This window comes from Epargyreus clarus, unplaced genomic scaffold (genome assembly GCF_041222505.1).
Source record: "Epargyreus clarus isolate Ecla_fem2 unplaced genomic scaffold, WU_Ecla_fem_2.2 ptg000033l, whole genome shotgun sequence".
Taxonomy (NCBI): domain Eukaryota; kingdom Metazoa; phylum Arthropoda; class Insecta; order Lepidoptera; family Hesperiidae; genus Epargyreus; species Epargyreus clarus.
Genome location: NW_027332238.1, coordinates 392,194 through 415,665, shown reverse-complemented (window position 1 = coordinate 415,665; position 23,472 = coordinate 392,194). Strand labels below are relative to the sequence as shown.

The following is a 23,472-nucleotide window of genomic DNA, read 5'->3' as shown; positions in this document are numbered from 1 at the left end:
TGTTTGTCTGTAGTCCCGGGACTAGAATAGAGCTACGGTATCCCCTGCCTGTCGTAAGAGGTAACTAAAAGGGGCTTCCAGAGTTGCAGGCGGCAAGAGTGGAAGCTCGGTGATCGCTTCCCGTCGTAAACACCAGATGGTGTGGGAGGAGCGAAATTTGCTCCTCCAGGACAGAGCCCGATCGGGGCATCGCGCTTGGAGGAATCCGGTTGTGTTCCGTCGGAGATTCCGGAGTTCTCCACCAAGCGTTGAGGACGGCCACCGGGGGGTTTAAGTGCGGTAAAAGGGTTATGTGGGACATAACCCTTTGAAGGTTTCCCCCTTGTAAGAAAAAAAGGTTACACTCTGTTAAAAACCTAATATAGTAATATTTAATATAAGAAATAATGATAATTGTATACACGCAAATTCATATTTTAACATTTCTGATTGTTCGCTTCCTAATTGTAAATCTATACATAGTGTGTATGTGTCTGTGTGTGTGTGTGTGTGTGTGTGTGTGTGTGTGTGTGTGCGTGTGTGTGTGTGTGTGTGTGCGTGTGTGCGTGTGTGTGTTGCTTTTGTGTAAATAATTTCGGACTATTCTTTTAAAGCGTTTTGATTGGGAGACAAAGTCACTATCACTATTTGTGTGTGTGTATTTTAGTGTGTGCATGCATACATATGCATACTTTAAACCTCCAGCTTTGTTCGAACATCTTAAAAAAAGACATCATTATCATAAAAAACATTTATTCAAGTCCAAATTACAAGCAAGTCAGTCGTCAGTTAGTAAATTTACATGCGGGCGCGGAGCCAGGCGACGAAGGATGTGACCCTGGCGAAGGCAGCGGGGAAGCCGCGCTGGCAGCCGGCAGCAGCGCCGAAGGAGGTCACACCGATCTGGAAGAAGTTAAGGATGAGCATATGTCAGCAGGAATGGTAAGTCGGAATTTCAATGTAAGCAAGATCAGAGAGATCAGATTCGAGAGGTGTATGATCGTAGTGGCAAACAAAGCAGTTCATCTGATGATAAGTACTGCCGCTCATGGACATCTGTAACCAGCTCCATATGGAGAAGTGGTCATCTGAAGCCTATCACAAATGCATTCCAACTCGTGAGGACTGTAAATAGGTTCATATAGACCAATAATTATCTGAAGCTGATGGGCTGCTACTTATGAGGACTTAGAGGTTGCCCCTATGAAGGCCCCTCTAACGAAATGCAAAACTGTTTCAAGCTACAAATAGGTGTATTGGTGGTCCCTGTTTGAACCATTCTACCATCTTACTAACCATTCTACTGTGTATAAAATATTTTGTATTTAATTTTGATATCATTGGTAAAACTTACAAGGATAGGTCCACCAATCTGGAGGGGGCCACCAGAGTCGCCCTGGCAGGTGCTTCTGCCGTTGGCGCCGCTGGTGCAGAGGGTGGAGGCGATGATGCTGTTGCCGAAGGTCCTGCGGCACTCGTCGTTGGAGATGACCGGCAGGGTCACGTGGCGAAGGGCCTGGTTGTTGTTGATGTTGCCAGCAGCACCTGGGAAAATCAAAAATGTTTAGAAGAAGTAGTAATTATCCCTCTAAATCTGAGAGGAGATATGTGCCCAGAATGGGTTGATGATGGTGATGGTGGAAGTTACTTACCATCAGCGGTACGACCGAAGCCAATGGCGACGGCGTTGACTCCAACGTAGGTGGCGGTACCAGTGGGCAGGTTGATGCGGTTAATTTGGTCTAAAAAGTTGAAAGAAATTTTTAGTATTTTTTTAACAAGAGTAATGAAATAGTTGTTTTGTTGTAAAAAAATAGATTGAAGTAGCCGACGAGGATGTCTATACGGTAAGTCATGTCATATGGACATCTGTAACCAACTGCATCTAACACTGTAACAGTGGTTCTACTTAAAGCCGATCACAAGCGTTGCTATTTCTGAGAAGTGTAATCGCATCATATGTGATGCTGGCGTTTGGCTGCCGATCCAGAACTACTTAAAAGAAATAGTGTTTTTTATAATAAAGGAGTAGCAGACGATGCAGTCCACCTAATGGTATGTGGCTACTGCCACCCATGGACATCTGTGATCAACCCCAGATAGGATTAGATATTCCTACCAGAGATCGGCCACAGATGCGTCGCTATGTATGGCTCGGAAATGTATGTCTCCCTTACCACACCCTTAAAACCAGAGCACAGCAGCGTTTAACACTACCGTTAATAGGCAGAAATAGGTAGAGCGGTGATGCCGCCGGAGTCGAACCACACCTACCATCTTCATAATTTCCTTATCTCCTTATATCCTTCCCTATAATTCTTCAAACAAAACTTACTGTTAAAGCCAACGTGGCTCAAAACGATTATGGCGATGTCGTTGGCGAGGGTGTTGTCGTTCCAGCTGCCGTGCATCTGCACGTTGTTGGTGTTGACGCGGGTACCACCAGAGAAGAGGCGAACGGAGCCGAGCACCACGGTGAACTGGCGCGCCTGGCTGGTGCGGTGTCTCCAGCAGTGAGCAGCGGTGACAGCGCGGGTGTTGGAGAGAAGAGAGGAGCCGCAGACGGAGGTGCCACCAGTGGTCATCGTGATCACCAGACCGCCCTGAATAAAAGTATGTTGCAAGTAAGGTTATAGGATATGATCATAGTAAAGCTACTGCCGCCTATGAACATCTGCAATCAACCCCAGACAAGACCAGGGTCCAACCTGAGGTCGGCCACAGATGCCCGCTTCCCATGATAACTAAGTTGCAACATTTCCCGTACACTCTTCAAATCAGAGCACAGGGTTTAACATCGCTGTTGTAACAGAAAAAGGTGCGGTGGTGGTGCCGCTAAAGTCGAACAGAGGATTCTACCAGCTTTCAACATTATATAATAAACAAAAAACACATACAAAGAAGGGCCACTGGCCGAGGTTAGAGGCGGAGCCTCCCACGATCCTGGAGCCATCGAAGTCCATGGCCTCTTCCAAAGCCTTGATGCGGGCGGCTTCGGGGATACCGATCTCCTGATGGTAGTCGTAGAAGGTGGGCTCAAATTTGGGCGCAGCTGATGCTGCTGCTACCAGCGCCAGGACAACTAGGATCGGTCTCATCGTGGAAGGCTTCGTTGTAGAATGCTGTAGTGTTGTCTTTTAGCCCTTTTATACCCTGAAAAGTGTGTTATCATGATCAGAAGTACCACGCATGATCGAACCATACCGATTTTATCGAAACATAATCTCTAATTACTTATTTAACTTATTTGTTTTGGTGCCAGGGATCCGTAGGTTTGTGAACCTTTTTCAAAAGTAGGTACCAGTTTGGTTCTACCGCTTGCCTAAGTGAGGATTGGAGGACTTCACTCCTTTTTTTTCATGGGGATACCCTTCATGGGTTCCTCTCGGCTCTGAAGGCAGTGAAGAGCTTTCACGACCATTGGTAACGATATCTTAATTTCGAAAAATCAAAGGCCAGATTCCGATTTGGTGGATTCGAATTCGGACTTACGGAATATTCGGACGGGTTTGCTAATCTTAGGTATTGATTTTTAATTCTAAATCTAAATATATATAACTCAAAGGTGACTGACTGAAGTAGTGATCTATCAACGCACAGCCTAAACCACTGGACGGATCGGGCTGAAATTTGGCATGCAGGTAGAAGTTATGACGTAGGCATCCGCTAAGAAAGGATTTTGATCAATTCTACCCCCAAAGGTATAAAATAGCGGATGAAAATATTACTTCGTAATGCGAGCGAAGCCGCGAGCAAAAGCTCGTTTTATTATATATTAATACAAACGTTAGTATGTCATCACTAACAAGGGTGAAATAAAAACAAATGAATACTAGCGACTTCTATGTCACTACAAACCAACATTTATTTTAATTATTTTTTACTTTGTAGTGACATTCAGAAGTCGGTTATATTTTATTGTTAAATTTTATTTTTTAAAGTCACTGATAGTAATTATACTCGTAAGACGATTTAGTCCATCAATGCACCAACACGTCCGTCCAGGCCGACCACCGAGCATCGACTGCCAACTACCCACACTTACATACCCTTATTTACAAGGAGAAGCCATCAAAAGGTAGAAATACGCGTGGCGGTGGTGCCGCCGGAGTCGAACCACAAAGGGTTCCTTCTAATAGAATATACGGAATCAAAACAATCTAAAAATTTAATATATTTTTCACAAGAATCGTATCATATATCAAGATTGATTAAAAATTAAACTCATCAGGTATTATTACCATTACTTATAGATAAATGATGATTGATATTAATTAAGGTAGCGCACATCATTTTGTAGTTCCATATTTCACAACTGACTCAGACGCTTAGTAATTCAGACATTTATTTGAAAGTCAAAAATATTTTGTTTGGTTTCTTTTTTTTTTTTAAAGTAAGCTCTTCGTTTTATTGTTTCGATTGTGGATAAGAAACAGCGTAAGAAACTTCATAATGCCTATTTCGAACAGTATAGTATTACCTTAATAAATGGAAAATTTTTAGAGATTTTAAAATTAGATCACATTTTTTTAATATAGGATAGCAGACGAGCAGGCCGTCCACTTGAAGGTAAGTGGCTACTGCCGCCCATGGACATTTGTTCAACCCTAGATAAGATTTCTTACCTTTGGTTGGTCACTGTTGGTAGAACCCTTTGTGGTTCTTTCTCTTTGCGGCAGTAGCCACTTACCATCAGGTGGACTGCTCTTCTGCTACTTCTATATTATAAAAATATATATATGCGCCGCTACCCCTCCGCAATCGGGTAAAAAAATTACCTTACTGAAAGTACCACCCATTTTTGATAGATCGGTTGTGTTATATTTTTTTAATTCAGTCTGCTTCAACTTCCTACCGAACTGAGTACAAATAAGGTGATGTATTTTTATTCTGTAAAATACATCGGATAGTAGGTCTACCATATTCAAAAGCAAGGTTAGAAATATTGAGGAACCATGAGAAAGTTTAAGCTATTTTGAGATTTAAAATTTTCTAATGTTTTTTCCCTAATTTTCTAATGTTTTTAAATTTGACTAACCGCGGTGAAAACATTTAGTAAGCTATAACTAACTAAAATTTCTAGTTAATATTGATTCAAAATAAAATCACTTTTATATATTTAAAATGGAAAAAAATATATTTTGTAAGTGTCGTTTTTAAGCAGCTCCGAGGGCGGCCACCGGGGGTTTTGGTGCGGTGGGAGTCCCACATAACCCTCTGTCGCTCCTACGGCACCGGGTACCTTTCGAAGGTTTTCCCCTCGAAAACAAAAAAAAAATCAATGAGTTTATATTAGTTATATAACTCCGGCAACAGAACCGAACTTTATCAGACAAAAATGGCAACTGCTTTGTCATGATTCAATCAATGATAGCAATCTAAACATTTTTAGTATTTTTTCTATCCATGTGAATTTCTGATTGTTTATATTGAGTTTTTTTATTTAGGTATGTCAGGTTTTGTTGATTTCACTTCAAAAAGAGGTGGTTATCAATTCGGCCGGTATTTTTTTTTATGTATGTACACGAATTACTCCGCCGTTAGTGGACCGATTTTAATAATTCTTTTTTTATCGTATAGGGACGAGCTGGAAGTTGGTCCCACTGGTGGACTTCAGAAATATGTACTAAACCAACATTTATTTCAATATCTTTTTACTTTGTAGTGACATAGAAGTCGGTTGTATTTTTTTGTTATTTTTTTTTTACTTATCTAAGATCTCAGCTTAATATATTAAATTCAAAGAAACAAATGCACTTATTTTCAACATCATTATCTTATGTTATTTATCATAATCTAAAATCTATACGCAAATTGATCATCAATCTTTGTAACCATTATCACTTTTGATGAAGATAATATGTTTTTCAAGTGTTTTATGATGATTATGGATCATTTAGATAATATTTATGTTACGTTAGATAACTTTATGATTTATTAATATCATATCTCCTTATTTAAATTACGTTCTTATGATAAGAAAGAAAAATATTTTATCCGCGTGACGTCATATATTTAACGGCGCGGGCTATTATTTTCAATTAATTTTAGTTAATTTTGAGTTGAAGCTATTTAATCTTATTTTATGATTTCCATTCAAATTACTTTATTAACAATTATTTTAGTAGACTGTATTTTTGGAGCGGGTAACTCCGGATGGGGTTGCAAGTGTCGCCTTTTTGTTATAAGAACTATGATTATTGTTTCGTTTTTGAGAGTGAGTTGACAATTGACGTTGATGGTGTGTGGACTTGTAAATCCATCGGCTCCGAATTTATTATTTTCTTGTGTGCTTCTTTGTTGGAACCGAAAGCAGTTGGTGCACTATGAAGGAACGCCATCTGGCATTTCTATATCGGTCAGACGCGAGGCTCGGCGATCTGACATATTTATATCATAATAAGATTTGAAATGAATTATTTTTCTACACTAATATTATAAAGAGGAAATCTTTTTGTTTGTTTGATTGTAATAAATAGGCTCAAAAACTACTGGATCGATTTTAAAAATTCTTTCACCATTCGAAAGCTACATTATCTACGAGTAACATCCTTACTAATATTATAAATCCGAAAGTAACTCTGTCTGTCTGTTTGTCTCTACTTCACGCCTAAACCACTGAACCGATTTTAATGAAATTTTGTACAAAGATAGTTTAAGACCCGAGAAAGGACATAGGATAGTTTTTATCCCGGTTTTTATCACGGGAACTAGGGATGGTGATCTAAGATCGATTAATCGGAGAATCGATCTTTTGGGCCAAAAAGTAGATTATTTCAATCGATATTAGAAAGGATTGAATCGTAAACTATGGTTTGATCAAGCTATGATCTTTAGCAAAGTTGTTGTCCATGAGCCCACGAAGGTTTCAGAGTTGATACGACCAATTTTGGCCAGATGGCGCCACTTTCATTCCAATGAAGGTACGAATTTTCAGTTTTATGTATGTCATATTATTTTCTTTTAAATCAATATCTTCAATATGTCTCCCTTACCACACCCTTCAAACCGGAACACAGTAGCGCTTAACAATGATGTTATAACAGAAAAAATTCTACCACAATAATGTTAAATAATAATAATATTATATATTAACAATATTGTAAACATAGTAATAATAATTATATGTTATTGAAAAAAACAAGCTTTTATTTCTACTTAAATGAAAATAATAATTTTATGCGATTAATAATAACTATATATTTGTCAATAATTTTTCTGTTGCAAAAAGTAATTTTAAGTTTTTAGCGCGCAAAATACTTAGTGTAAATTCGCTTTTCCTAAAATTCATTTGTTTTCCTAAAATTTATTTGTATTTAAAATTTATTTACAAATACAGCATATTATGTAAATAAATTTATTGTTAATTTTTTGTTGTCTTATTATTTCTAATATTCCTGTTTCATATACGTTTCCAATTAGTTCTTTTGTATAAAAAGTATTATTACCTTCAACAATAAATTTTATTTCTGACGCCTTTTTAATAATTTTAACCTGTAATTATGTTAGTTCAGAATGTTTTCTGCGTTAAGTAATTTTTATTTATTGGTACCTTTTATGCAATCGGAGTACCAAGCGAGTATGCAGTCCACCTGATAAGGACAGTGGTGTATGGAGATCTGTAATCAATCCTAGATAAGATAAAGATGCAACTCTAGCGGCTCAAGTGGGGAGGGGCGGTGCGCCCCGGGCTTGCGATCTTGATGGACCTCCAAAGTCTCCTAACAAAGTTGCTAAAAAAACATCATCAGTACAATCTATAAAATGTGTCACAGCGAAAAAAATGGTCACCGAATCACAGGCAAATAATTCTATGACACATTTGTCATTTTGTAAAATGAAATTACCTTTTTACACTTTTGGAGGCCTCCATTCAACTTTCCCCGGGCCTCCGTCCGTCCGACACAGATGCACAGGACGCCAAAATGCATTGCTTTTACCACACTTCAAACCAGAACACAGCAGCACTACACTACTGGTATGACAGAAATAGATGTGATGATGCCTCCGGAGTTAAAACAAGTGTTCTTCTGGTCTGTGTTATTGTAAGGAATGAATTGGTTAACAGTAAAAGTAAATCAACATTTCAGTTCAGGATTGTTATGTGTAAGATAATTTATTATTATAAAATAATTTGGGGGTCCTCTTACGTCGGGCGCTCTGGGCAAGGGCTCTTAAAGTTAAAGATGTAATGACTGAATTGTGGAATTCTATGGACTGATGTAAGAGTAGATAGCGTAAAAGTTAAGTCAATAAAGGTTATTTACACAAAATATATATTTTGTGTAAATAAGCTATCTAAAAAAGACGGGCTACCTGCTGGAGCGCAGTCACCGTCGCCTATGGACATTTGCAACACCAGAGGAGTCGCCAATGCATCGCCGGCTTTGAAGGAGAGCTCTTTTAGCACCTTTTTTGAAGAGCCCCATGTCATAGCCCTCTGGGTATCCTCAAGAGGAAGTACATTTCACATCTTGCACGTTCGTGGCAAGAACCTCCTTGCAAATCGAACCGTGGAGGACCGCCACGAGTCCAGTTGGTGCGGATGGAACTTCATCTCTTGGCGAGTGGTGCGATGGAAGAATGGTGACGTAGGCACCAGGTCAAATAGTTCCTCGTAGCTTTTTATTAAGTACTCTTACATACAGTTTGTAGGTATTTTTTTAAGGAAGATCGTTTAATTTTTGATATATATTATTTTTAGTCGGGTGCTTTTATATGCCTTTATTAGGTCTAGAAAATTACGAGGAAAATATAAAAAGAAAATTACAATCACTTACAAACAGAACGAAGACCTTGAAATTGGAGCCTCCTACGATCCTGGAGCCATCGAAGTCCATGCTCTCATCAGCAGCCTTGAGGCTGCTTCTGGAATACCGATCTCCTTATCGGATAAGATGGGCTCATTAAGGCATCTTTTATTTTATCTAGATACTAGATACAATCACCTAACCTAACCAACTCTATATAGAACAGGGTCTATTAGAAGCCGATCATAGTCTGCCATGCCAAAAGACTAATCTTCTCATTTCTATGTCGTCAAACCCCTCCACCGAAGCTACCTGCTTCTGGCTAGAAATAGATACTAATGCTACTATCACTACTAGGGCTACTATCGATTTCCTAGCAAAATGTTCTAACATTGAGTGCTCTAGTACTATAGTCTATCCTTTTATAACTTCGTATACGTTATCAGGATTAAGTATATCAACAAAAAATACATTAATTTCCCGTGAATCATCATATTATCTTAATTTTATCTACAATTATTTTTGTGGGCAGCGATCCGTTACTAGTGAACCTTTGTGGGGTTTTCCAAGAAATCACCAAATCTATAGAATATAGTCATATGAGTATCTTAAAGTCAAGGTAGAAATATATAATAATAGGTGTGTCTCCCTTACCATACCCTTCAGACTAGAACAGAGCAACGCTTAACACTGCTGTTATAACAGAAATAGGTGTGGCGGTGGTGCCGCCGGAGTCGAACCACAAAGGGTTCTACCACCTTCAGTATATGTATATCCACTATTATATGTATATCCACTATTATATATATTTGACACCATCTTAATTCAAACGACACTTATGATTTTAATGAACCTTTCCCGTTCTGCTTTATTCCACTCTTTCAACACAATATATTATTTATATTTATTTTCGTCATCGTCACCACAATGAAAGGACATAGGATAGTTTTTATCCCGGTTTTTATCACGGGAACTAGGGATGGTGATCTAAGATCGATTAATCGGAGAATCGATCTTTTGGGCCAAAAAGTAGATTATTTCAATCGATATTAGAAAGGATTGAATCGTAAACTATGGTTTGATCAAGCTATGATCTTTAGCAAAGTTGTTGTCCATGAGCCCACGAAGGTTTCAGAGTTGATACGACCAATTTTGGCCAGATGGCGCCACTTTCATTCCAATGAAGGTACGAATTTTCAGTTTTATGTATGTCATATTATTTTCTTTTAAATCAATATCTTCAATATGTCTCCCTTACCACACCCTTCAAACCGGAACACAGTAGCGCTTAACAATGATGTTATAACAGAAAAAATTCTACCACAATAATGTTAAATAATAATAATATTATATATTAACAATATTGTAAACATAGTAATAATAATTATATGTTATTGAAAAAAACAAGCTTTTATTTCTACTTAAATGAAAATAATAATTTTATGCGATTAATAATAACTATATATTTGTCAATAATTTTTCTGTTGCAAAAAGTAATTTTAAGTTTTTAGCGCGCAAAATACTTAGTGTAAATTCGCTTTTCCTAAAATTCATTTGTTTTCCTAAAATTTATTTGTATTTAAAATTTATTTACAAATACAGCATATTATGTAAATAAATTTATTGTTAATTTTTTGTTGTCTTATTATTTCTAATATTCCTGTTTCATATACGTTTCCAATTAGTTCTTTTGTATAAAAAGTATTATTACCTTCAACAATAAATTTTATTTCTGACGCCTTTTTAATAATTTTAACCTGTAATTATGTTAGTTCAGAATGTTTTCTGCGTTAAGTAATTTTTATTTATTGGTACCTTTTATGCAATCGGAGTACCAAGCGAGTATGCAGTCCACCTGATAAGGACAGTGGTGTATGGAGATCTGTAATCAATCCTAGATAAGATAAAGATGCAACTCTAGCGGCTCAAGTGGGGAGGGGCGGTGCGCCCCGGGCTTGCGATCTTGATGGACCTCCAAAGTCTCCTAACAAAGTTGCTAAAAAAACATCATCAGTACAATCTATAAAATGTGTCACAGCGAAAAAAATGGTCACCGAATCACAGGCAAATAATTCTATGACACATTTGTCATTTTGTAAAATGAAATTACCTTTTTACACTTTTGGAGGCCTCCATTCAACTTTCCCCGGGCCTCCGTCCGTCCGACACAGATGCACAGGACGCCAAAATGCATTGCTTTTACCACACTTCAAACCAGAACACAGCAGCACTACACTACTGGTATGACAGAAATAGATGTGATGATGCCTCCGGAGTTAAAACAAGTGTTCTTCTGGTCTGTGTTATTGTAAGGAATGAATTGGTTAACAGTAAAAGTAAATCAACATTTCAGTTCAGGATTGTTATGTGTAAGATAATTTATTATTATAAAATAATTTGGGGGTCCTCTTACGTCGGGCGCTCTGGGCAAGGGCTCTTAAAGTTAAAGATGTAATGACTGAATTGTGGAATTCTATGGACTGATGTAAGAGTAGATAGCGTAAAAGTTAAGTCAATAAAGGTTATTTACACAAAATATATATTTTGTGTAAATAAGCTATCTAAAAAAGACGGGCTACCTGCTGGAGCGCAGTCACCGTCGCCTATGGACATTTGCAACACCAGAGGAGTCGCCAATGCATCGCCGGCTTTGAAGGAGAGCTCTTTTAGCACCTTTTTTGAAGAGCCCCATGTCATAGCCCTCTGGGTATCCTCAAGAGGAAGTACATTTCACATCTTGCACGTTCGTGGCAAGAACCTCCTTGCAAATCGAACCGTGGAGGACCGCCACGAGTCCAGTTGGTGCGGATGGAACTTCATCTCTTGGCGAGTGGTGCGATGGAAGAATGGTGACGTAGGCACCAGGTCAAATAGTTCCTCGTAGCTTTTTATTAAGTACTCTTACATACAGTTTGTAGGTATTTTTTTAAGGAAGATCGTTTAATTTTTGATATATATTATTTTTAGTCGGGTGCTTTTATATGCCTTTATTAGGTCTAGAAAATTACGAGGAAAATATAAAAAGAAAATTACAATCACTTACAAACAGAACGAAGACCTTGAAATTGGAGCCTCCTACGATCCTGGAGCCATCGAAGTCCATGCTCTCATCAGCAGCCTTGAGGCTGCTTCTGGAATACCGATCTCCTTATCGGATAAGATGGGCTCATTAAGGCATCTTTTATTTTATCTAGATACTAGATACAATCACCTAACCTAACCAACTCTATATAGAACAGGGTCTATTAGAAGCCGATCATAGTCTGCCATGCCAAAAGACTAATCTTCTCATTTCTATGTCGTCAAACCCCTCCACCGAAGCTACCTGCTTCTGGCTAGAAATAGATACTAATGCTACTATCACTACTAGGGCTACTATCGATTTCCTAGCAAAATGTTCTAACATTGAGTGCTCTAGTACTATAGTCTATCCTTTTATAACTTCGTATACGTTATCAGGATTAAGTATATCAACAAAAAATACATTAATTTCCCGTGAATCATCATATTATCTTAATTTTATCTACAATTATTTTTGTGGGCAGCGATCCGTTACTAGTGAACCTTTGTGGGGTTTTCCAAGAAATCACCAAATCTATAGAATATAGTCATATGAGTATCTTAAAGTCAAGGTAGAAATATATAATAATAGGTGTGTCTCCCTTACCATACCCTTCAGACTAGAACAGAGCAACGCTTAACACTGCTGTTATAACAGAAATAGGTGTGGCGGTGGTGCCGCCGGAGTCGAACCACAAAGGGTTCTACCACCTTCAGTATATGTATATCCACTATTATATGTATATCCACTATTATATATATTTGACACCATCTTAATTCAAACGACACTTATGATTTTAATGAACCTTTCCCGTTCTGCTTTATTCCACTCTTTCAACACAATATATTATTTATATTTATTTTCGTCATCGTCACCACAATGTAATACTTTCCTCCCGTCCATACTACCTTCCATTTTCAAGTTGACAACTTCTTTTTTAATATAACATGACACTTACATCTATCAAACCAGATACTATTTATAAGGTGGTTTTATTATAAAATAATTAATTAAATTCAGAAATCATGACAGTATACACAAAACGAAAACCAGGTTGTAAATAACCAAGGTAATAATAACTTGTACGACAAAAACAGCGAAATACAGAATTAGAGAAATCGACAGTTTTGAGTACTTGACACTGACGGTATTCCGCCATATTGAATATGTCAATGAGGAATGTTTATTTTGAAAAAAATTCTTCAATTTTACAAATTTTTATCGTTTTTAAGACGCTTTTATTAGCTTGGGTTGTACGTTTGTATGTATGTATGTACGTATCAGTAACGGAATCTTTGAGTCCGATTTCTATCCACTTTGAACGTTCAGTTTAATTCAAAATTTTTAAGAATTATCAAAAACCGATGACAATACACGATTTTAACAATTTTGTACCATTGTCCTTATGAACATCCTCAGGATTAACGATTTTCGGGGCGAGAGAAAGCGCCTTATGGAGCGTACAGGCAAAGTTACTAGATTGATTTTTAGCTATGAAAAATAATAATGTTATTTCCCTATAACTCAAATGTACTGAAACATATCTATAATGCCATCTTTTAGAATGATTTTTAGGATTCCGTACTCAAAGGATAAAACGAAACCCTCCGCTGTCTGTTCGTGAGTCACAGGGCTTTATCTTTTAAACCGTAATAGAGACACTTGATTTTTTTACAGACGATGCATAATGATGGTCGCTATAACAACAAATACTTAAAATTAATAAAATAAATATACTTAAAAAAACTAAAAAACACGCTTTTATGATAAAATCAACTAAAAAGTAGAAAATAACTTTCAATCTAGGAATCCATTAAGGAACAGTAAATTGTATAATTGTGGAAAAATATTTTCGAGGCGAGATTTTTCAAGCTCCTTCAGCAAAGTTCATCGCAAGTTTAGATTGCAAATAATTATTGCTTTTTAGTTTCAATAGGCGTAACTTCTATAGCGTGATTTTTAGTTTAGAAAATAATAATGTTATTTCCCTATAAGTCAAATGTTCTGAAACATATCTATAATGCCCTTTTGTAGAATGATTTTTAGGATTCCGTACTCAAAGGTTAAAACGCAACCCTCTGCGGTCTGTTCGTGTGTCATTTGGCTTTATCTCTTAAATCGTAATAGATAGACACTTGATTTTTTTACAAACGATGCATAATGGTGGTCGCTATAACAACAAATACTAAAAATTAATAAATAATTATAGTTCAAAGAACTAAAAAACACGCTTTTATGATAAAATCAACTAAAAAGTAGAAAATAATTTTCAATCTAAGAATCAATTAAGGAACACTAAATAGTTGATTTTATCATAAAAGCGTGTTTTTTAGTTTTTTGAACTATAATTATATAATTTTATTCTAGTAATAAATATATATACGGTCGAACATAGATTAGTTAAAATTGCTCGTTCCTGACATGAAAATGTAACCTTTTGACAATTGTCACTGTCAATTATTTTCGTGTTTGAAAAATATTTAAAAAAAATAGTTTTTGATCATTTACGAATGAAATTATATTTCATTCGTAAATGATCAAACTTTTTCTTCGATTTCGTGTCGTAATTGCGCATGTCGGAATTATACCGCGTAAATTACACCATGACAGCCATTAAACGGCTGACAGAATGACGGCAACGACCCGCGTGGCGGAGCGGTCACCATACCGGTCTGACGCGCAAAGGGTCCCGGGTTCGATTCCCGGGCAGACAGATATCTAAATGATGAATTTAGCTTTATGTTTCTGAGTCTGGGTGTTTGTGTATATGTCTATGTGTGTGTCCATGACACCCACGGCACAGGGAATCCTAGTGTGGGGCTGTGAGTGTAGAAAGCGTTTAATTTAATTGTTTAAAGAATTGTCAGGCGGTTTAGTCATTTAATGGCTTCCTTCAAATACGAGGCGGTGAGATATCTATACTTATTTATGCGGCCGAATCACAAACCTCCTCCTTCTTTGACGTCGGTTAAAAATAGAATACATTTTAAAGATTTTTTTAAAGTGGGTTATGTTTTACAATCTACATAGTTACAAGCTGACCCGGCAAACGTTGTGTTGCCATATAAAAAAATGTTAAGGGTTAACAGCCCTTATCACTTAGTGGTATGAAAAATAGATAGTAGCCGATTCTCAGACCTACTGAATATGCATATAAGATTTGGTGAAAATCAGCAAAGCCGTTTCGGAGGAGTATGGTTACTGACATTGTGACATGAGAATTTTATATATAAGATAATCGTATAATATATAGTATCCGTATAATCGTATAATCGTATAGTATAATTGTGTATAATTTTATGTATTCTTTGGTGTACAATAAAGCATTTATGTATTGTATTGTATTGTATAATCTCTATATATAATTTTTCCTTAAATTATTATTATCTTTCGGTATATATGTACGTATACAGAGGTATACTTAATTACAAATTACTAACTTTATCTGTTAAGAAAATCTATTTTTGACAAATTAACTTGTATGCTCAATTGTCTATCATGCTCCACCCATTGAAGTGGGGGAACCATTATATTTAAATCATTCCATAACAGGGTTGCCAGCTTTTTGTAACATAGGAGTAGCAGACAAGCAGTCTGTTTGAAGGTAAGTGGCTACTGCCGTACGGACATCTGTGATCAACCCCAGATAAGATTAAATTTCTATCTGAGACCGGCCACAGATGCGGCGCTACCCTTGAGGATTAATGTATTCCTAAAGTATGTCTTCCTTACAACACCCTTCAAACCAGAACACATAGTTAGGATGATGGGTTGATGATGAGTAAATACAGATGTCCATGGGCGGCAGTAGCCACCACGTGATATTGTTACTTAAATCTAAAAAATAAATCCGTTGTCTGTAAAGTCGGCTTACTGACTATAGTTGAACGTGACAACGTCATAAGAAAATACTGATGGAATGGTTGCATTTTTTCACTGCACTTCATACTTGACGAAAACATGTAAAATGTATTATTGTATAGCAGCTGTCCACGCGGACGCATCGCTCACTCAAGTAGGAGGGAGACAGATGTCGCACGCTGCCGAACGCGGAGGCCGATTGTGCCTCTTTGTTGCTCGTTCCGCGATCTCGCTTGCACTTCAAGCCTTATTTGGAACGCCTCAGAGCGAGGTAACGCCACAGTATAAGGATATACAGTAATTTAACTCGGCCCTGTCCTTGAATTAGATACCTACGGTTGCGCTGGGCACGGTAACGCGTTAGGGCTGCCTGCCTACAGTTTTTTAATTACATCTGCATACTTGACTTTCTTTTTAATTTTTTGATTGTAAATGTTGTATTTTTTTATTTATACAAATGAATGCTATAGTTAATTATATAGAAAGTGTTGAATGAAAATTCATGTTATGTTTTTTAATATGTATATATTACGTAATAAAAACTATTCATATAATTGGGTACTTGACAGTTACAACAATAAAATATGAAATATGTTCGACATGATAGCTTATAAATTAACATAAATTATGCAAAATTTAGTTTAAATATTTAATACAATATTTAATAATAATTTTAATTAGAGATGCGCCGAATAGTGGTTTCACCGAATAACCGAATACCGAATATTATTCGGTTTAACTTTCACCGAACTGGATATTCGGCCGAATGATTCGGTTTACCAATTCATTGTTTTGCCGCGTAAACAGGTTCTAATATTTCTTTTATAGTGTCCATTATTGTCAATTTGCCAGTTACCTGTGTTCATTAAAACTTTGATTTAAGTTGTAAAAAGAAATACTGATTTGAGGTTTAAAATAAATGTTAACTATACTAACTTTAGAATCTATACAAATAATTAAAATTTAAGTGTCTGTTTGTAATGTCAAAATAACAACATTTTACTAAGACCATATAACATAAAAGGAAAATATAAAATATACGGTACATACGGTACTTATAACGAAAAAAATATTATTTCAAATTTGGTTTGTTCCGGCTAATCTTTAATATGGCTGTACTGATTTTGATGGGACTTTCACTGGCAATTAGCTGATGTTATAGACAGTAACATAGGCTACATTAATTTTGGAAAAATAATTAGGGATAAGCGCAAAAAAGTTAAATCCCATGAAAACTTCAGAGTATTTACACTTTTAACGCGGGTGAAACCGCGGGGCACAGCTCGTAAGTAATAAATATGTTCTTTTAAGGTTTCAAAATAAATGTTGATTTGAAGTTTAATTGCTTTATGTTATTAAATTATCATAGGATTTCTTTGACTTAAAATATAACTATAAAATCTTACATAAGAAGTTTTGTGTTTTAGTTATGTACCGTGTCGTGTATACACGAAAGTAGACATACCTACCTACTCGAACCGAATATATTCGGCACCAAAACCGAATAATTCGGCCGAATACAAATACCAAAAAAGATGCCGAATACGCCGAAAACCGAATACCAAACGAATATTCGGCGCATCTCTAATTATAATCTATACTCCGATTCATAATTGGGTGTCCAAAATGTAAACAAAGGTGTTGACCTATCAAGAAAATACCTTTCAAATGGTAGTTTCTTATTTTTGACGATCTTAAAATAATGCAACAATAATAAAATATTGATCTAAATAAATTAAGATCAATTCTCATTTTCTAATATTTATATTACCTCATTCAGAATAGTCCCTCGGCGGCATATCGCGCGAACAAACGGGTGCCGAAAGGCCGCTAAGCCACGCCCTCAGCCTTTGTTGCGCCGCGCGACGACAAATAAATACGACGCGTGCGTTGTGCAAGCAAGCCCTTCGTTTTTCAACAGTTTCGAGTTTTATTTTGCGCGGGAATAATAAAAGTTGTAAATTGGTCGAAGAAATAGTTTTAAACTATTAATTCAGAAGAGGGATAACCTCAAATAACAAGCTCTGACACCTGTCTACTGAACCAAAATTACAACAATCATACGTATTTTTTAAAAATATCAAATTGTATTAATTAAAAACTAATCTAATTTAGTAGTAGTAGTACCTAGTAGATTAAGTATCTAGTATTAACATAAAAATCATTGTAATTGTCTTACCTTTCGGAGTTTCCAGGCAGTTTAAAAAATGTTATATCTGGATGTGTTATTGACGAATTGAAGCAACCAAAAACAACACAATATAATCTATAACTTTTCTTCGCCATATTATTCTTGAAACAACAAAATATCTTACAAAACCGTCACATCACCCGCTCGTCACCGTGGCACATTCACGAATGTTCGTGTACCGAGTTAGTACCGGCCCGAGGCGGGTAGGCGTGGCTTGCGTTTCGTGCGTTTGTATGAAGATAAAATACTGTATATCCTTATACTGTGGTAACGCCGCATGAGTCATGTTTTTTGGTGCCTGCAGCCGGCTCCATCGAATTATAAGACGTTGTCACGTCAAAAATACAAATATATTACACAGTGTAGAAAACCCTAGTCAAGCCACGTCTCATGATAATATGTGATAAGTGATACTGATAATAGTTTTCCACTTTATCATTATCATAATTAACATTTTTGTGTCAAAACACACTCTTTATCAAGTCGTGGAATCTTATTATCTTATGGAGTGTAAGTACCAAGTGACTAATAGGTACTTTATATTAATTACGATCTAGCCTAATTTATGACTAATGAGTAATTCTACGCTAACTTAAACTGCTAAATAATCATATAATGAAGGTGACGTCCTCTGACACTGCACTTCTTTGATTTAACACATAAGGGAGTAGACACATTGTTCTTGTGTTCTATAATGTTCACTAATCACTATTTCACTAATACTACACTGTGTCATGTCACAAGCTCAAAGGGTTTAGTCCGTTTGAGTCACTAGGTCCGTTGTATCGAGGAGCTGGATAGCCTCGATATAAACGTGATGATGAAGTCTTTTCTGATGACCTTCGGCATATGTATTAATTACTTTTTCCCGATGTACATCTTCATTTCTTACATACCAAGGTGCATCTTATGGATGAATAATTTATTAGGCAGATACAGCTTAGAAGGAACGCCTTTAATTTTTAAAAGGATTTATTTGGCTTGCCCTATGTGTTTGGGTCAAATCGTAATTTAAGTTTGACCCCCTTCACTACTACCTCAATATGGGTATCAAACGGCTATTAGTAAAATTAGAAACTAAAAAGTTAAATATAAAATAAGTAAAAAAATATGTTAAACGGTTTTATTGAAAAAATATAATAATGATGTAGATAACCAAAGACCTATATTGGGTACAAAATACAGGTCTGTGTTATCTACACAGACCTGTATTTTGTACCCAGACACTGTAGTTCCGGGACCAGTACCCTTACCATGAGTTTTCAAAACATCCCACAATTTTACGTTACGTATACTTAATCCATTATTCTGTTACGTTTGCTTCAGTACACTGAGTAAACGTAATATTAAATATACGTACATTTATTGAGTAAGTGCTCAAGTCTTTTTGTCTGCCTCACGTGTACGCAAAAAAGAGAGACAAAACATGAAGCGCCATTTTGTCAATTTAGACATTTAATGTTATACTGACAGTATAGTTCTGATACAATCCGCTAGGGGCGCTGATTGGAATTTGTATGGGCAAATACGTAAACAAATACCAAAACAGTCTTATTGTCAAAACGTAAAAACTCATGGTAAGGGTACAGAATAGGGCTACGGTATCCCCTGCCTGTCGTAAGAAGCGACTAAAAGGGGGCTTCTGGGGTCGCGGGTGGCAAGAGTGGTAGGTCGAACCACCCGGTAAGCGACCCCGGGAAGGGAGGCGGTGTGGCCGCATACCATCGTACACACTAGATGGGTTGGCGAGTCTTATACTCACCAGGGTAAAGCATATTATTATTATTATTAAACAGTCATATTTGTCAAAACGTAAAATCTCATGGTAAGGGTACTGATTGGTACGTGCAATTCTTGTATTAGAACTTAATTTGGCCATTAAACGAATAGTTTAGAAAAGACAGAAATAGTTAAGTAGCCTCCTTACATGAGTAAATTACATAGATTGATCACTCCTAACAAGAATAAATATAGTTCAAAAAACTAAAAAATACACTTTTATGATAAAATCAACTAACAAAAATTTTAACAAAAAAATACAACCAACTTCTATGTCACTACGAAGTAAAAAATAATTAAAATAAATGTTGGTTTAGTATATATTTCTGAAATCGGCGCTCAATATATTTCGTTGGATAACGATGTAAACAGCGTGTCTAATATGAGCGCCGACTTCAGACATATGTGCTATTGCCAACATTTATTTCAATTATTTTTTACTTTGTAGTGACATAGAAGTCGGTTGTACTTTTTTGTTAAAATTTTTTTCACCCTTTTTAGTGATGACATACTAACTTTTATATTAATACAATTTAAAATTGTATAAACGTGATCATGAAAAAAAGACATATTAATCTAAATATAGTTCATGACAATACTCCAATAAAAGAAGTAGAGAAAATCAAATTTCTAGGAATAATACTCGACAAAAATTGTAACTGGAGAGGGAACATTGAATATGTCTGTGATAAATTAAATAGGTTTGTGTTTGCAATAAAAAGAATACGGCTTATGGTATCGACGGAAGCAGCACTCAGTGCATACCATGGATATGTGTCTTCAGTTTTATTATACGGCCTGTTATTGTGGGGGAACTCGGTAGACATAATCAAAGCATTTCGCATTCAGAAAAAATGCGTAAGAGCCATTTGTGGTGCTTGGCATATGGATTCTTGTAGACCTTTATTTAAAAAGTATCGAATACTGCCCCTAGCATGCATGTACATTAGGGAGGTCTGTCTGTTTGTCAGGCAGCACCCACATTATTTTGAAATCCAATCTCAATATGTAAGAAGGAATGCAGACAAAAATAAATTTAGATTATCCATGCCAAAATCACGACTAGAAATATATAGAAAAAATGCTTACCTTATGGCTATAAAAATATGTAACAAATTACCAGACAAATACAAAGATCTGACCTTAAACATTTTTAAGAGGAAAATTACCGAATGGCTTATGCAACACTGTTTTTATGACATAAATGAATATTTTCAATGTACAGAATAAAAATGACATGTAATAATTTAATACGACTTAACTTTTTTTAATTTTATTTTTTATGTTTTCCTATTTTTTTTTTTTCAATTTGACATGATTGCACATCATTGTAATGGTAGAATGTACGAACTTCTATTGCTGTAACTATCTTTGTGTACTACATTCTTGCAATAAATAAATTTCATTTCATTTCATGAATGAATGAATGAATGAATGAAGGTCTGAATTTTCAGTGATTAGAACCGCCCGCGAGTAGGGCGCTACCGTGCCCTGCTCGCTTAGTTTTATATTGTCTTATATGTTCTAACCTAACCTAACTAAATAGTCAATGAAGAACTGGCTTTGCAATTTCATTAGAACCTCTACCAAATATCTTCAAACACAACTCAATTATTCCCATCGGTTGAGAAGTTACATATTTTGACTCCGAGCCACATTATCAGACCCTTAAATAGTCAATGGTAAACTGGTTTTGCAATTTCACTAGAACCTACACTAAATATCTTCAAACACAACTCAATGATTTCCATCGGTTGAGGAGTTACATATCTGTCTCCAGAACCCACTCTGATCCTCATCACATTTAAATGAGACCAACTTGTGTCAATTGTCCACACACGAAATTAAAGGCACTAAAATAGGTTCATAAACGGTGAAGTTATGGCTGTTACATGGGTGGAGTTCCCCTCATTTTCTCCAGAACCCATCGATGGATCCTAACCATATTTACGTGGGACGAACTTCCAGCTCGTCTCTACACAATAAAAAAAAAAAAAAAATCTGTCCACTAACGGCGAAGTAATTCCTGTACATACATAAAATATATATATATACCGGTCGAATTGAGAACCACCTCCTTTTTGAAGTCGGTTAAAAAGTAGGAAATAATTTTCAATCTAGGAATCAATTAAGGAACAGTAAATAGTATAATTGTGAAAAAAGCCTTGGGTGCTCCATTTATCAGTGTTCGAAAAGCACATGCACAACACAAGCGCATTTTTCAGTACATTTGAGTTTTAGGGAAATAAAATTATATCTAGTAACTTTGCGGCGAACTTTCTCTAAGACACTTGAAAATCTCGCCTCGAAAATCGTTAATCCTGAGGATGTTGATAAGGACAATGGTACAAAATTATTAAAATCGTATATTGTCATCGGTTCTTGATAATTTTTCAAAATTTTGAATTAAACTGAACGTTCAAAGTGGATAGAAATCGGGTTCAAAGATTCCGTTACTCTGTCACGAGTGAGCATCAACTCCTTAGATCTGATGAGGCAAAGGTGCCTCAAGCCTATACCATATGAATAAGCCATTAAGTGCTTTATATGTGCTAAGATATGTGTATCTTACAGCGCCTAAGCAGATACATGTAATAAAAAATTTGATCTTCAACTGTTTCACTCTGATGATGCTAGTTTGCTTCCAACCTAAACCATAGGCGTTAGCCATTTTGTGGTTTCATATGTGTATTAATGTCACAACAGCAGACACACAGGATGAAAATTTTAGACCTTCAAGATCTTAACCCTGATATAGAAAGGTTGCTTCTCGCCTAAACCGTATGAGTTATACATGAGACGCTTTCAGATACTTATAAATAGTATTAAATCTAGACTTTGTAGTGACATAGAAGTCGGTTTTATTTTTTGTTAAAAATTTTTTTTACTTATCAAAAGCCGCCCCACTAAAATGCGTCTCGAGGTGCAAGTTATGTTTGAGTTGCCTTACTACATATAATATATGAAAAGCACGTGTATAATGCGATTAAATGTGATAATTTAGAGATTTTATTTGCCCTCAAACATAAAATTTTAAATATAAACTTATGAGAAAATATAATTATGTTAAGATGTGTCTTATGATTTTTTTTATGCCGCTTCTCCTCCATTAACGAAACTTGTGAAGCTTAGGCTTCATGACGCTCAAACTGAATTCAGTGAAGAAAATTTTGATAACTAAGAAAATATTTCAAGCTCGACTTGGCGGAGGCACTGCCGTGCCTCCAGATTTCAATGAGCGACCGTCAATTCTTTTTTATTTTTAGTCCACCCGATGGTAAGTTCCGCCCATGGACGGAAAAAAAATCAAAATTCTATAGAGAAATCGAGAAAAATATCACAGATTTTGCAGAGGTTTTCAAAAGATTAATTAATTCACATTGTGAATATGTACCTCTTAACTTTTGTCATCGTTTAAGAATACTTACTTACTTACTCCGGTGACTCGTCGACCCGAAGTGAGTCTTGGCCACCGATACGAGAAGTCGCCATTTCTCCCGATCCTGTGCAATTTCTTGCCAGTTGTCTAAATGTAAATGACTAAATTATTTTGAGTTTGTCATTAAATATTTGAATTTGATTGAACGATTCCGTTGGATTACAAAGATGATAATGATGTCACATTTAATGACAATTATCATTAATTTGATGTATTGATATGTATCTTGCGCTTACAAATAGTAATTAATCTTTTACGGATGAAACGTAACGAAATAGATAACAATAATGTAAATAAAATATTAATTGACACTTATAACATAGGTTCCGTATGTTTTAATATGATTTCAGATGATGATGATGATGATGATGATGATTCCTTCACCGTTGTGATACGTGATAATTAAGAAGTG

General features: G+C 36.0%; 1 protein-coding gene across 1 annotated transcript; it reads right to left on the bottom strand.

The window, feature by feature from the left end:
- Nucleotides 1–759: 759 nt before the first annotated feature.
- Nucleotides 760–23,139, bottom strand: LOC140755495 (brachyurin-like). Its single transcript, XM_073090785.1, has 6 exons — nt 23,058–23,139; nt 2,877–3,132; nt 2,315–2,582; nt 1,632–1,721; nt 1,334–1,524; nt 760–882 (listed from the first exon to the last, which is right to left on the bottom strand). The coding sequence occupies exons 2-6, from the start codon at nt 3,075–3,077 to the stop codon at nt 778–780; spliced, it is 855 nt and encodes a 284-aa protein (XP_072946886.1). The 5' UTR covers nt 3,078–3,132; nt 23,058–23,139; the 3' UTR covers nt 760–777.
- Nucleotides 23,140–23,472: the final 333 nt, after the last annotated feature.

Coding starts and splice junctions, on each gene's coding strand:
- LOC140755495 (XM_073090785.1), bottom strand. CDS start 3,077: ATGAGACCGATCCTAGTTGTCCTGGCGCTGGTAGCAGCAGCATCAGCT. Junction 2,583..2,876: donor TCGGCCAGTGGCCCTTCTTT/GTATGTGTTTTT, acceptor ACTTTTATTCAG/GGCGGTCTGGTGATCACGAT. Junction 883..1,333: donor AGATTGGTGGACCTATCCTT/GTAAGTTTTACC, acceptor AACTTCTTCCAG/ATCGGTGTGACCTCCTTCGG.